This window comes from Camponotus floridanus, unplaced genomic scaffold (genome assembly GCF_003227725.1).
Source record: "Camponotus floridanus strain SB8 unplaced genomic scaffold, Cflo_v7.5 scaffold11, whole genome shotgun sequence".
In the NCBI taxonomy this organism is placed as follows: Eukaryota; Metazoa; Arthropoda; class Insecta; order Hymenoptera; family Formicidae; genus Camponotus; species Camponotus floridanus.
This window is the reverse complement of record NW_020229226.1, coordinates 2817895-2831735: the sequence shown is the minus strand read 5'-3', so window position 1 is coordinate 2831735 and position 13841 is coordinate 2817895. Positions and strand designations below refer to the sequence as shown.

At 26.1% G+C, this 13841-nt stretch overlaps 1 protein-coding gene across 1 annotated transcript; it reads right to left on the bottom strand.

Annotated features, from left to right (window-relative positions):
- Positions 1 to 6091: 6091 nt before the first annotated feature.
- LOC105255577 lies at positions 6092 to 7882 on the bottom strand. Its single transcript, XM_011264919.3, has 2 exons — positions 7688 to 7882; positions 6092 to 7218 (listed from the first exon to the last, which is right to left on the bottom strand). Exon 2 carries the CDS (start codon positions 7216 to 7218, stop codon positions 6178 to 6180), a length of 1041 nt encoding a protein of 346 aa, XP_011263221.1. The 5' UTR covers positions 7688 to 7882; the 3' UTR covers positions 6092 to 6177.
- Positions 7883 to 13841: the final 5959 nt, after the last annotated feature.

Sequence of the window (13841 nt, the reverse complement as noted above, 5' to 3'; positions counted from 1 at the left end):
CTCGATTAAGACCCACATATTTATACTTGATCGAAAAGTAATTAAATATTTCATCCATGTATCTCTTGTAAATGAACGCGCATGATTGTAGTCCTCAATAGAATATATCTCGATTTGTTTTCATCAGCGGAAGATTTATCGTCCTCAATGGTGATATTTTAATGTAGTACATGAAATAATACACAATTCTATATATTTTTTATTCCATTTAATATATGATGCATGTTGATTTACTTTTGAGTATAATTATTTACACATTTCTATATCAAATAATTAATAAAATAATTAAAAATTTTCAAGATATATTATTAAAGCTAGATTTTTCTTAAAATTTACTATTGTAGTTAAGTAAATATAACTAAAGAATATTTTTATGTATAAATATAAAATATATTTTACATTGAAAGTGTGTTATAAATTACAACATATGCACAATTAAATAAAATATATGCCAATACTTTTCCAGTCGATCTGTCTTTTTTGGTCACAGACAATAGACAATAACCCTTATCCAGACAGGTGAATAGTACGTGCTTTCCATTCTAAATTTTTCAATCTACATTTAAAAAGATTTCAATGAACTCTTACGATATAAATTATGCAAAGCAAATATTTTGTTAAATAAATTATTGTTTTGATTCTCTATCTTAAATATTTGTTTCTCTGGCAGATATCTTATAATAATTAAAAAATTGTCGGGACATATTATTGTCTATCAAAGAAAAAGTAATATTAATATTGATTGTCGTAAACAATAGTAAAATGGAGAAGATCCAAGGGAAAAGTATTTAAAATAATACTAATTAGCTCCTGAAATCATCATATTTTATTTATAATGTTTTCTAATAAACATAGCTAAATCATGGAATTTTAAATTGTAAATACAATAAATATAATACAACATAAATGTAATTACAATATTGTTTAAATATAAATTTACAATTATATATAGGGGAAGAGCGTAATGCAACTATCGCTGATAAAGAACTGATAAAGAAGAGAAATGTGTTTTTCAAGCACACGCTTATAAATGCTTTTATAGGAGCTTAATTAATTATTTTATTTCATTATTCGATCAGTCGGCGAAAGTAGTGAATCATCTCGGTCGGTTACTCATCCTCAGTTGGATTCTTGACGAGACATCCAAGCGGTACATGTTTCGCTGGCGACCTCACAAATAGCTGACAGAGCACGGCTGGTAAATTCGTAATCTGAAAATATTACGAGCTCTATTATTTTTTAAGAAATATTGTAAAAACTGAGCTTCAAGAAACTTTTATACTAAAATTAATTAGTGCAAGATATTAATAAATTGTAATCAATTTAAACAAATAAATATATTATAAGAATAGTAAGAGATTTTTAATAATTATTTTTATTTCAAAATTACAAAGGACAGTGAATAAAAAATTAAAGAACAAGATCCGATATATCTTAAAAGATTTTTTATGGTGTAATATATAGTGGAAAATTGTCAGTAGGTATTCTTAATTGGATGCAAACCATAGATAAAGTTGGCTTTGCACACATACACAAACCATGCACATACATATAATATTTTTTACAATATATATTAAATATATGTTAAATTATTTATAAGTTGATATTTTGATTTATAAAATTAAATTTTTTCAAAAATATTTTATTAACAATAAGACAGAATTGTTAATGTGAAATTTATGCTTACCAGTCATAGTGTTGGACCGTTTTCCGAATATGCTACCATTAAAAGGTGGTTTTTTGTAGGCAGCATCTACGCTGAAGGCGAAGATTATCGCAACAATAGCGAGAGCGAAAGTAAGACGGATGGAAACCATGACGACGGTTTGATTTATTTCCAACTAATATAACAAAAGCAAAGAATTCTCATTGATAATTTATAATTCTGGAAACTTTAATAATTTTATTATCACCGTAAATTTTTATAATTATTTATAATAAAAACTTATCATCATAAAAAGTTTTATAATTATTATTCCGATTATATATTTATGTAATGAAAATAATTATTATTGTTTTATAGGATTTGTTTTTGAGGATAAGCGATAACAAATTTCATAAAAATTCTTAATAAATGTTTATAAAATAAAAAATGTATATCAAATAATATATAAAATAAAAAGCTTACTTGCAAATGAAGAAACTTGCTTGATTCTTAGACGATTGCTGCTCACTAAATGTTACAAACGAAGCAAAAGCTGCGAGCTTTTATACTCGAGGAAACGACTCGAAGACAAATGTCTCTATCAAACGCAGTCAACCTACATTATTTGCAAATAACGTCACGGAGTTGATCCAACAGGATATTGATTCGTCGTAAAATACCAAAATTTGTAATATATGATGATGACCAGTTTGCGCGAGAGAATTATGTAAAGTCGTATATTAAAAACTTAGAACATTTAAAACTTATTGGAATCAAAAATATTTTTCACAATCTGAATAAATAAGTTCACTCACGAATTTACATTCTATGAAAATAGAAAATATGGAAATATAGAAAGAAAAGGTATAACGTATTTCTCAATAGCTACTACAATTAAAAATAGCGTGTCTGTGCTTTCACCTGAATGAATGAGTTGTATCCGAGAAGAGTGGATGGAACTCAACTGATGATGCTTCGACGTTTGGCTTGGCTTTTATAAGAGGATATTTGCGCTATAGAGATGCAGTGTGTGATATAAAAAAGATAATAAGCTATCAGAAAGTGTAATGTAATTGATGATCTTTTTGATTGCCTTTTACTTCAGGGAAATAAGGATTGCTTGGAGAGATGCAGCGAAAATCGTAACAAAATTGATTATAGGATAAAATCAATATCTGTTTAATATTGATTATTAAATAATTTTATACTGAAATAATTGACTACAAAATATATTGTGCTTATGTTATTAAGCGACTTAAGAGACTTTGTATTTTATTATCTTATTATGAAAAAATAATATGAAGGTAACAATAGAATCATTAAATGATTGCCATTAACATAATAATATTTTATTTATTACATCGATTTTTTAATATATCTTCTAAAGACGTAATATATTGAGATAAAAAAAAAGAATATAAAGTATTTTTCTTTTTATTGCATATTATTTAGGCGATTAGTTAAAGGAGTATCTTTTAATTATTTTTGATAACAAAATTATAAATAATTATTATTACAACAGGTTACAATAATTAAATAAACAAATAATGAGATAAATGTTTATTTTTCATTATTTAAAAATGTTACCAACAAATGCTATTTTTAAAAAAAGTATATATCTATTGCTGCTATATTTTTTCTGAATGTTACCAATAAATGCTATTTTTCAAAAAAGTATATATCTATTGCTGCTATATTTTCTCTGAATGCTTACATTACTATCGGTTGATAAAAGATTTTGCTATACTTTCAATGAACGGTACGATAAAACGAATATCTTGAAAATATTTTAGAAAATATGATCTCAAACGTTTTAATATTGATAATATTGTATAATATTAATATTGTATAAATTTATCATATCATTATTTTCATAAAATATCTTACTTTTTATTAACGAAATAATATTTTTAGTAATAAAATAGTAATATTAAAATAATAAAATTCTTAAAATTTTTATAATAAATATTGTTTTTATTATATATTTTATTTATGTGTGATAAAGCATAAAGTATAACTTTTTGTATGATTTGTACATAATTTATATTCTTAACATAAATAGAATATAAATACAATTAGAAAGATCATGATTTTTAAAAAGAGCTAAACTGTGCCTTATATCGATATATCTTTAAGATGTATGAGAAAACTTTTTACATATCTTGTATATTGTGTCTTAAAATTTTTTAAAGTATTTATGTTGCTATAACTATAAAAGTGATTAATTTTTATAAATATTACATTTTTAGTATATTATATATATATATATATATATATATATATATATATGTTTATAGTAATATTATATTGATATACTTATTTACACATAATTAAATGATTATATAAATATTATATAAATATATAATATTAATTACATTAATATAATTTATATATTATTGTAAGATATAAATGTAAAATTTATTAAAGCCAAATTTTAATCACACTCTCGATATTCGATCGATGTTATGCGTCTATCTGTGCTTAGATACACCTATATTTATTGCGTGCGCGCGCGCGTGTGTGTATATATATATATATATATATATATATATATATATATATACACATATACATATATACATATTAATGACATTATAATTGCAACGGTTTTTTCTCAGTATTCAATAAGTAACTCTCAGACATTATATTATATTAAAAAATCCACAAAATCACAATGCAGATTGTATGTTTATATCGATGGATAATCGAGAGCGTGATACGATTGCAAAAACATCGTACAGGCATATTAAAATCTACGTCTTATTGTCATGTCACAACTTTTTCTTTCGGCATGATGTAAACAAACACATCGCCGATTAATCACTATACGATTAACCTAATTACAATCTCTCCCGCAATTTGATAGCTGCTTAATCAGAGACAATCGGAGACGATCGACGATGCCAATACTTACTACATTAAACAATTAATAATTATTTCATTAGCGAATATTATTTTATATGTATCGCTTTTTGCTTATAATATAATACAAATATCATATAAAGCGACTACTGTGCCGCCAAAGATTGTTTCGACTACAAAAATGGAAGACGTGGATTTTGTTTCGTCATTCATATGCTTATTTAATATATTTTACTCTTGTATAAAAGCTATCTGAATTTGTTTTAGGCAAACTACATTTAGCGCGATAATGCACGTTGCATAAAGTGCGCGCATATAAATAGATTTTATTGCATAATACACATATCACACATTGATGTCCTGTTCACACGTCGCAAATCTTTCTAATGTAACGTTAATTTAATTCTCTCGAAAAACTGTAATTCTCATATACATATATATTTTACATATATCATTTTATGAAGCTGTGTATATATATATATATATATATATATATATATATATATACATATATAAATTTCCATAAGTTAAGTTTTTATCACACGCGGACACATATTCTTTATTACTTATAAAAATCATCTATTCACAGATGAGTAAAATATACACTTTTTTTGTTTAAAGTATATGTGTATATATATATAAAATACAATAAGAATGTAATGTATTTTAACGTGATAAAACAATGTAATATTTTTTTGGAATGCAATTCATTATTAACTATTTATTAACATTTTATAATTTGAATATATAAAAAATATGAATAAAACGCGTTTAATTACATATGTATAATATTCATTTTTTAAATCGAAACTGAAAACGATGAAAATTTGACTTTTATTTTCGGACAAAACATAATGCGAATCGTGTGAACTGAACCTTGTGTAGAATTCTTAAGCCTAAAACGATTACATCCATGATAAACAGTAAGCGAAATCTTATCTTCCATATTATAGGTAATTATTAACTAAATATTTCACAATTATAGTTTACAACATATCGAGTGCTATAAGCACAATTTATTATTTTAGATTTTATGTAATGTATAATTTATTTTACTCTCTCATATATTTTTGATAGATATTTTTTATTTTGATTTTATCCAAATTAATATGTATATATATATTATATGCAAATAATAGTAAAAATATATAAATACATATAAATACATATAAAAGTATAAATACATATTAAAAATAAAAAAAGTACAAATTGTATACATATAAAATAAAACAAATATAAAAGATATATATATAATAATAATAATAATAGCAAATCTCTCTTTCTTTAATAAAAATCGAAATAATTACATATACGAAGCAATTATATTTGGCTTGATTATATTATTACATAGTACTGTTGAATAAGATTGTATGTTAAGATTTAATAACAAATTATGCAACTTTTAAAAAATTACACATATCATAAAATACTATAGATTACAATTACTGAATAATAATTTATTAATTTATATAAGTTATCAGAATTATTTACAAATATTAAGTCAACAAAAGGGAATTTAATTTAGGTAACGAAAAGAGAGAGAATAGAATGCATTAAATAATCATTTTTTTCTTATAAATTGGTCTAATTACGACTAGAATTGATTTTATATAATGTACTATCGCAATTCGATTAACGCGACATATATATATGTATATATATATATTAAATTATTGACTGAGTTTATGTAACAAAGTGGTCTTACATCTAACTTCGACGAGATCACAATTCTCACAAAATACATGGAGTATGTTGTCTTTATCAGTTTCTCCGAAAAGATTTTTAGATTCACAGTATTTTAGACATTCTGTGCATAATTTTTCTATGTATGGTTCCTCCTTGGATTTCTCCTTTGGGTTGTCCTCCTGCTGGAACTCCATGAAATTGTCCTCAAAATCCATATTATGATATTTCGTATCATGATTGTGATCGGTGACTATCGGTATTTTGGGATCTTTTGTGGTTTCGAATGGTATTTCGGTAATGTCCTCTTCTCTGTCTCTAGAGTCTGGTATACTTGGTAATAATATATCTGGATCATTTATCAGATTCGCCGTACGACCCTTCAATAACTCGTCAGTATTTTCGTCATCGAAATCTTTTTCTGAAAATACTGACCTTCTCTCACGAGTCGATGATTTAGAGGCCTCTTCTTCTGTTTCTTGGTTAGAGGTAGAATTCATAAAGCAGCTCTCAAGTTTTCCGTTTGGCGTTTTTTCCAACTGAGTATCTTTAAAAAACTCTCTGTGAAGTTCACATAGAATGATTTTATCGAGAGGTGAATCGGTGATTACGTTGAGGATGTCATTCGCCAGCTCCTTTACTAAGTAATTGAGCCTCCAACTTTCGTGAAGGCGCATAGTGTTGGGGCTCAAGGGTGTCAAAGCTTCACAGAAACATCCTAAGTGCGCTCCGAGGGATGATCTCAGAGCGAAACAATTAACTTCCAAGGTAGTTGTTAACTCGCGATTGCACAGTTTCATGCATTGGCTGGAAATAACCCACGCCTGATCGTCTTCGGAGTCGGACTGGAGCTTGCAGTCCACCTTGGGATATCGAGGATATAGGACCGGATCCCGCGCTTGTTCAGACTCAGTTTCTGCTCCGGGGTTGCAGAGAAGGGCGCATGCGTCCACTACGAGAGGCTGCGGTACGCTCGCGGCGCGGCCCACCAACGCCAAGAGGAACACCCAACAGAACGTAGGCGTCATCTGAAAATGATGGCTAATCAATATTCTGAAGGGAATGTAGGATTCTGCGTTCCGAGCGTGTCGGGAGGAATAGGCGCATACATGGCTAAGAAGGAATTCCTGGAGTCTGACCGCACTCCCACGTATATATCCAAGGAGGTTGAGACAAGATTCAGTAGGCCGTTGTGTAGGATAAAGACGAGGAGACGGATGGAACAGTTTCGCGTTGTAGGATTCTCGATAAATAATTAATGCTTGCCGACGAATATCATGCGTATCGAATGTATAATTTTAAAATCGAGTTATTTCGTATAGATTTCATTTAGAGATTCATTTCACATAAGATCATTTCTCTCTTCCCTGATTTGCAAACATTATTATTATAATAGAGAATAATTTCACTTCTTTGTGAGAGAAAAATTGATAAATATTGTTTTACATAAGTATCTTTAAAATATAATTGCTAAATTTTACAACGTATTTTACTGACCTTGAAGTTAAGAGGAATACGATGAAACCGGAAAACTTCTCTTCGAATTAAAGCCTCTTATTTGCAAAATTTTAGAAATATTTAAAAAATATTCCCAATATTCACAATAGAATGATCTCGAGACTCTATCTTGATTTCGGTTTGAAAGTGACTTTCTTCTGAAGAGAGATATACAACGATTCACATCGACGTCTGAAACACAAATATCTGTTCCGGTACAGGTTGATGGTTTTTATAGTTTCAATGTTAAATAGTGCCGTCTTTAGTGTTGATGAGAGCCCGACACAACAGTATATATGGCATTTTCTTTTTACATTTGTATCTATAGCAAATAATTTTTTACATATATTCTTTACCCAGTAAGAGGAAAAAATTTCAAATTGTTTCTAATTAAGATTTAATAGTTTAGCTTTTCTATGTATGGCATAAATATTAAGCTGTAATACTAAGAACAATTATATTGAAATGTATCTTATATCACTGAAAAAATGCTTTTTCCTTTTCTACATTTATGCAAATCATAAAATTGAATCTTTGGTATACTTGTATTTTATTCAAATCATATGAATTGAAATTGCTTGAATGAATTTGTTTGTAATTTTAACAGTAAATTTATTATACTTTTTTCTACCTATATGTATAATATATTCAAGACAATGATTAATTATGAATTTTGTATATTTATTTTTGAGATATTAATAGAAAAAAGAAATTAATAGATGCAAATTTTTGTACAAAAATTGGTATAAAATTTTAATAATGGATACATCATATTTTATTTACATAATATTAAGATATAGAATATGATATATATAATTCAATTATTTTATTTTAAAAAAATCTTAGCTTAGCTCGGCGCCCCCGAGTTAGCGCCTAGTACGAGAATAATTTCGCACAGCCCTAAAAACCGTTACTGATATCAATTCGATTTGGCTGATCATAATATGTACTGTTATTGCTTACTAACACAAAGAAAATGTCGATAGATCGAGAAGAGTCAAATATAGAACAGAATTGTTGATATATAAATACTTAAATGATACGTTAAACGAAATAATAATTGCAAAAATGCTCAATTCTTTATATTATTAATTGTTAAAATAATAATCGCAAAAATATTAAATGTTTCGATTCAGTTTTTGTTGAGTTGACAAATGAAATTATAAAGAATATTATATTTCAAAGAGAATGTTTGTTATATTTCTGGGAGAACTATGATCTACTAATAATTTTTTGAAAGTATAACATATTTATGAACTACATCACATATGGTTATAATTGGTCTTTTTCTAATATTAATATTTTACATTGAAGAATCTTTTTCATTTTTTCTATAGAAAGAAAATAAATATTTCTTTTTAACGTTAAAAGCTCTTTTTAAAAAGTTGCTAAAGAGAATATTGTAATCAAAATCTCTAATATAGACAAAAAGTATTTATAATTCGGAAAGGAAATAATTCGAAAAGATGCTACAGCAGTGTGTACGTACGAATTAATCAATCAATAAAATAATGTTAATGATTTCGTAGAAATAATTAATGAATTTTTATCAGACAACAATAACAATGTTTCAACTGAAATAGTGAAACATTTCGTTATTAGTTATTAATTATACATATAGTATAACTTGTTACTATAATTTTATCATCTTTATCTATGCATACCTCATTTTATATACTGATTTTCAATTTAATTTTATCGATAATCATAAAATAAATTTTTAAAAAAGCACAGAATTTAAAAAATTTTTAATAACTTATTTATATTGTCTATTCAGTTATGTTATTTATTATATTATTGTTCTATTATTATATTTTATTATATAATAAATTATTTATTTTCATCTTTATTTTTTATAATTGTGAAGAAACATATCACAGCTCGAAAAACGCTAACTCACTTTTATTTGAATATGATATTCAGCAACCCGCTCGTTCGATTCAAATTTAAAATTAAACGTTAAATTTGTGCCGTATGTTTATTTTGTGGCATATTTTGTTGATTATATTGATAATTATTGAATATTTATGTTATAATAATACATTTTAATCATACAATTTAAATGTATGAAGTCTTATCTAATTATATTTAGTTAATATAAATCATATAAAAAAAAATTATGCTTATCGTGTATAAACGTGATAACATTTTTATATAATCTAATATATTATATAATAATAACGTGATATATTTTTATTAATAGAAATTATTATGTATTATATATAATCATATTATTACTATATTATAGGTACGCGAAAAATGAGAATATTATATATAAGTCCATAAATATTAATTAATATTATCTAAAAAATTAAAAAACTTAAATATTATTTTGATTTATAATTTTAAATACATATCGTACAGAAAAAATATTGACATCAATAATATACGAAGATTGACAAATACTTACATTGCACAATTTTACAGAAATAAATAACGAAATAATTCCGGGTAAGCACATTTAATAAATGCAGATTAAAACATGTCAGAGAAAAATTAATTTCTTCAAAGTTTCATTCTCATATTTTGTTTTCATCATTATTATACTTACTTCGAGCTTGAATTGTCAAATTAGTTTTGTTTGTATATAACAGATACTAATGATTTAAGAAAATAATGTAAATGATATATAATAATGATTAAAATATTGATTTTTCTTAAATTTTTTATTGTAAAAATTTCTTCAAATTTAATTTTCAGAAAAATTATTAAATAACGAAAAAGTTATTAAATTTCGAAAATTAAATAACATATTTAGATCTGAAGGCAATATTATGCAATATGTATTATTATATTTAATTTTATAAAATATCGAAATTCTATATTTCATATTTTTATATATATTTATATATTTATTATTTATTATCTGCAGACATGATTTTTATTTTCATTTTATTTTCATTCAGGTATAATAAATTCATAATAATAAAATTGCATAAATTATAAATAATTCGATTGTTTTAATAGGTTATAAAATATTTCCACAAGTAATAAATTTTTAGATTTATTAATAGACGATGAAGTAAATGTTGTTTAATTGTATAAGAAATACATTTATTTATTATATAATATATGTAATCTCATAAAACTTGAAATACTATCAATACAATATTTCATGTAGAATATATTTCTCACATGTATCTTTTTATTCTCTATGAAAATAATACAATTAGAGTTTGTGTAAACTTATAAATAAATAAATTGTAAAATTAAGTACGACATAGAATATCGTAAGATTTATAAGGTAAGATTTATATACCTATATGCATGTGATGGAAAAAAAATAAAAATTATTAAAAATGGTATTGATTAATTATAAAATACGGATTTAATTTTTGACTATAAAATTTTTAAGTTTATTTTTAATAGACTTTATAAAATATAAAATTTAATACATATATAAGCCGTTAATGATTAATCATCAGAGATTGGAATGTATTTTCATCTGCAAGAAGGATTTATCCCACATAGCATGCACATCCAAAAGATGTCCAGAAGGTATCCAGAAGATATCTTTGGACGATTAGACATCTTCAGGATGTTTTGTTAATGTCTTTTGGACATAGGGTGCTATATGGGATAATGATGGAAAAACAAGCCATACTGTAATGATCAGTAAAATATTGTCGACAAATTTTCATTAATAATATATGTTCACGTAACAAATCTCTTTTTGAGTGCAAAATGTCAATTTGATTTAAAGTTTCTTAGAAGATGAAGAATGAGAAGTTTGTCAGCATCTTCTTAGCTTAGAGTTATCTTTCTTGAAGAGTGGAAGGACGGGTAGATGCGGGATCGATGCTATCCAACCGTGGTTCCATTAAATCGACCGACCTACTCCTCTTTCTCTTTTCCAGTCATGGTAAAAGAACTTAGATTCCTCCTTAAAACAGTCACCTCAAGTTGATAGTTACTATTGGGGGAAACTTCATACTAAAGCTTTATAAATATTGATAACACTCTTTTTCCTAATATGTTATGACAATCCGAGTTTGTAAAAACCGTAAAATAATTTTAAGACATAAGTATTTATCGTGAAAAATTTTTAATTTTTTTACAGCCAAATTGATCAAATTTTTATTTGTTATAATTTAGTAGAATCAATTTTATATGTATGAATATTTTAATATGATCTCTTTTAATATTTGGATGAATTATTTTAATGATATCCTTTAATCTCCAAAAACTTTAGAAAATTGAAAAATTTTATTGTGACAAACATGTGCATTTATTATATTAAGGCTAGTAAACTGAAGCTATTATCAGAATTAATTTAAGATAAATGATAACTTAGATACATCATATAATTTCTATATATTGATGTAGATAATCGAATATCTAAATTAAAATTTTAGCAATGCAAAAAAATGTGAAAATTATATAATAAATAAAAATTTTCTCTAATTATATACATTTAATATGATTAATCTTTTTTCAATTTGAACATTTTGAAACAGTAATATGTATTTTGCGATTCCTGTGTACATTTATTATTTGAAGGATAAAATAATCACACGAATATAATGCAATCAATTATAATTGAATTAAGACGATAATTTTCAAAGTTTTGAAATAAAAATGTATAATAATTTATTTTTATAAATGTTCTAATACATATAATATATAAATTTTTTGCAATATAGAGAAATATTACATAGCAATTCTGTCTTTCTCTCTCTCTTTCTTTTTCTCCTTCTTCTTCTTTCTCTCTCTCTCTCTCTCTCTCTCTCTCTCTCTCTCTCTCTCTCTCTCCAACTTTGATATCAATTTTAGATTTTACTTTTTCTTTTCGTTGTTCGCGAGGCATTGACACGGCATGGTACAACGGCGGAAATAGTAAATTCTTCATGTTATACGGAGAAATGCGCCCGCGTAGAAGATTTACGCGCCTACATGAGACGAAGATTATATCGACTTCAATGAGAGAGATACGTGCGGTATACACTAGTTACGTTCCTGACCCTTTCTAGGTCTCGTCCTGTCCTCCACCTACAACGAAGGACGGAGGACGGTATTGATTAAATTTACCGACGGCCATTTTGTTCCTGCACCCTATTGGCTGCCGTCCATTTTGTCCTTTCAACCCCTCCGTCGTTGTAGCCATAATCGTCTTTTCCTCTTTCAGTATTCTCGTCTCTGTTTACCTACCTGTTCGCGTTCTTCGCCCTCGACCACCACAGTCGGCGAAAGACGACGCAGGCGTTGCGACATTTTTCTCTAAAGAGAATCGGAGACCGTCAGAGCAATTAGATTCTTTTATAATACCCCGTTGCACAGCCTAATGAGGGTTTTGTTTTTGTTTTACATATATTTTGACGATATAAACTTTTTTGGAATTTAACACCTTTACAACATTTTTTGTAATCGATGTAAATCGCAAATTAATATTTTAGATTTATATTATAATAAGATTTCGAAAAGATTGTTATTTATATTTATCGATGATGTATTTCATTTGCATTTACTTTTAATTGATATAAAAAAGATAAATTGTAATTATATACGATTAGTATTTTTCTTATCTCTTTTATAATGTACATAATTAGCTGAACTTGATTGAAGCTGTTAAACTAGCTGATGTGATTTGCTGTTTATGTCTCAATATTATAAATTTGTATATATATATATATATATAAGGAGAAACAATATTATAATTGTGTGTCGTTTCATATAACAATCGAATATTTAACAAGATTTAGTCATTAGTACAGATTTATATATTCTATATATTTATTATTTCAAGCATTTTAAGCGCGAAAAATGTTAAAGAACCATCATATATTTTTTGCCAATATATATCTTGAAATTTACAAACAGAGAGAGAAAGAGAGAGTGTCATCCCATTATTTAGAACTTTCTTAAACTTCAATCTCTTTCTATATCTCCGCGCATCAATGATATCAGGATTTTCGTTTTCCAATCGAAACTCTAGAGATTCTTTCTATCTCAACAATCTTTTGAGATAGCGAATTGAATAAAGATACAAAAGTCGGTAGTGGATACGTTCTGCCAAGAAAATCATACGCGACTAGGATAAACAAAAAGAAATCTAAAAACATAAAAACAAACAAGAGAATTTGGCATATCTGCTCTCTCTCTCTTTTTCTCTCTTTCTCTGACTGTTTCTCTGACTGTTTCTTTCATCCTCTTTTTC

Bases quoted from the DNA above. Each gene is read 5' to 3' on its own strand.
- LOC105255577 (XM_011264919.3), bottom strand. From the start codon at position 7,218: ATGACGCCTACGTTCTGTTGGGTGTTCCTCTTGGCGTTGGTGGGCCGC.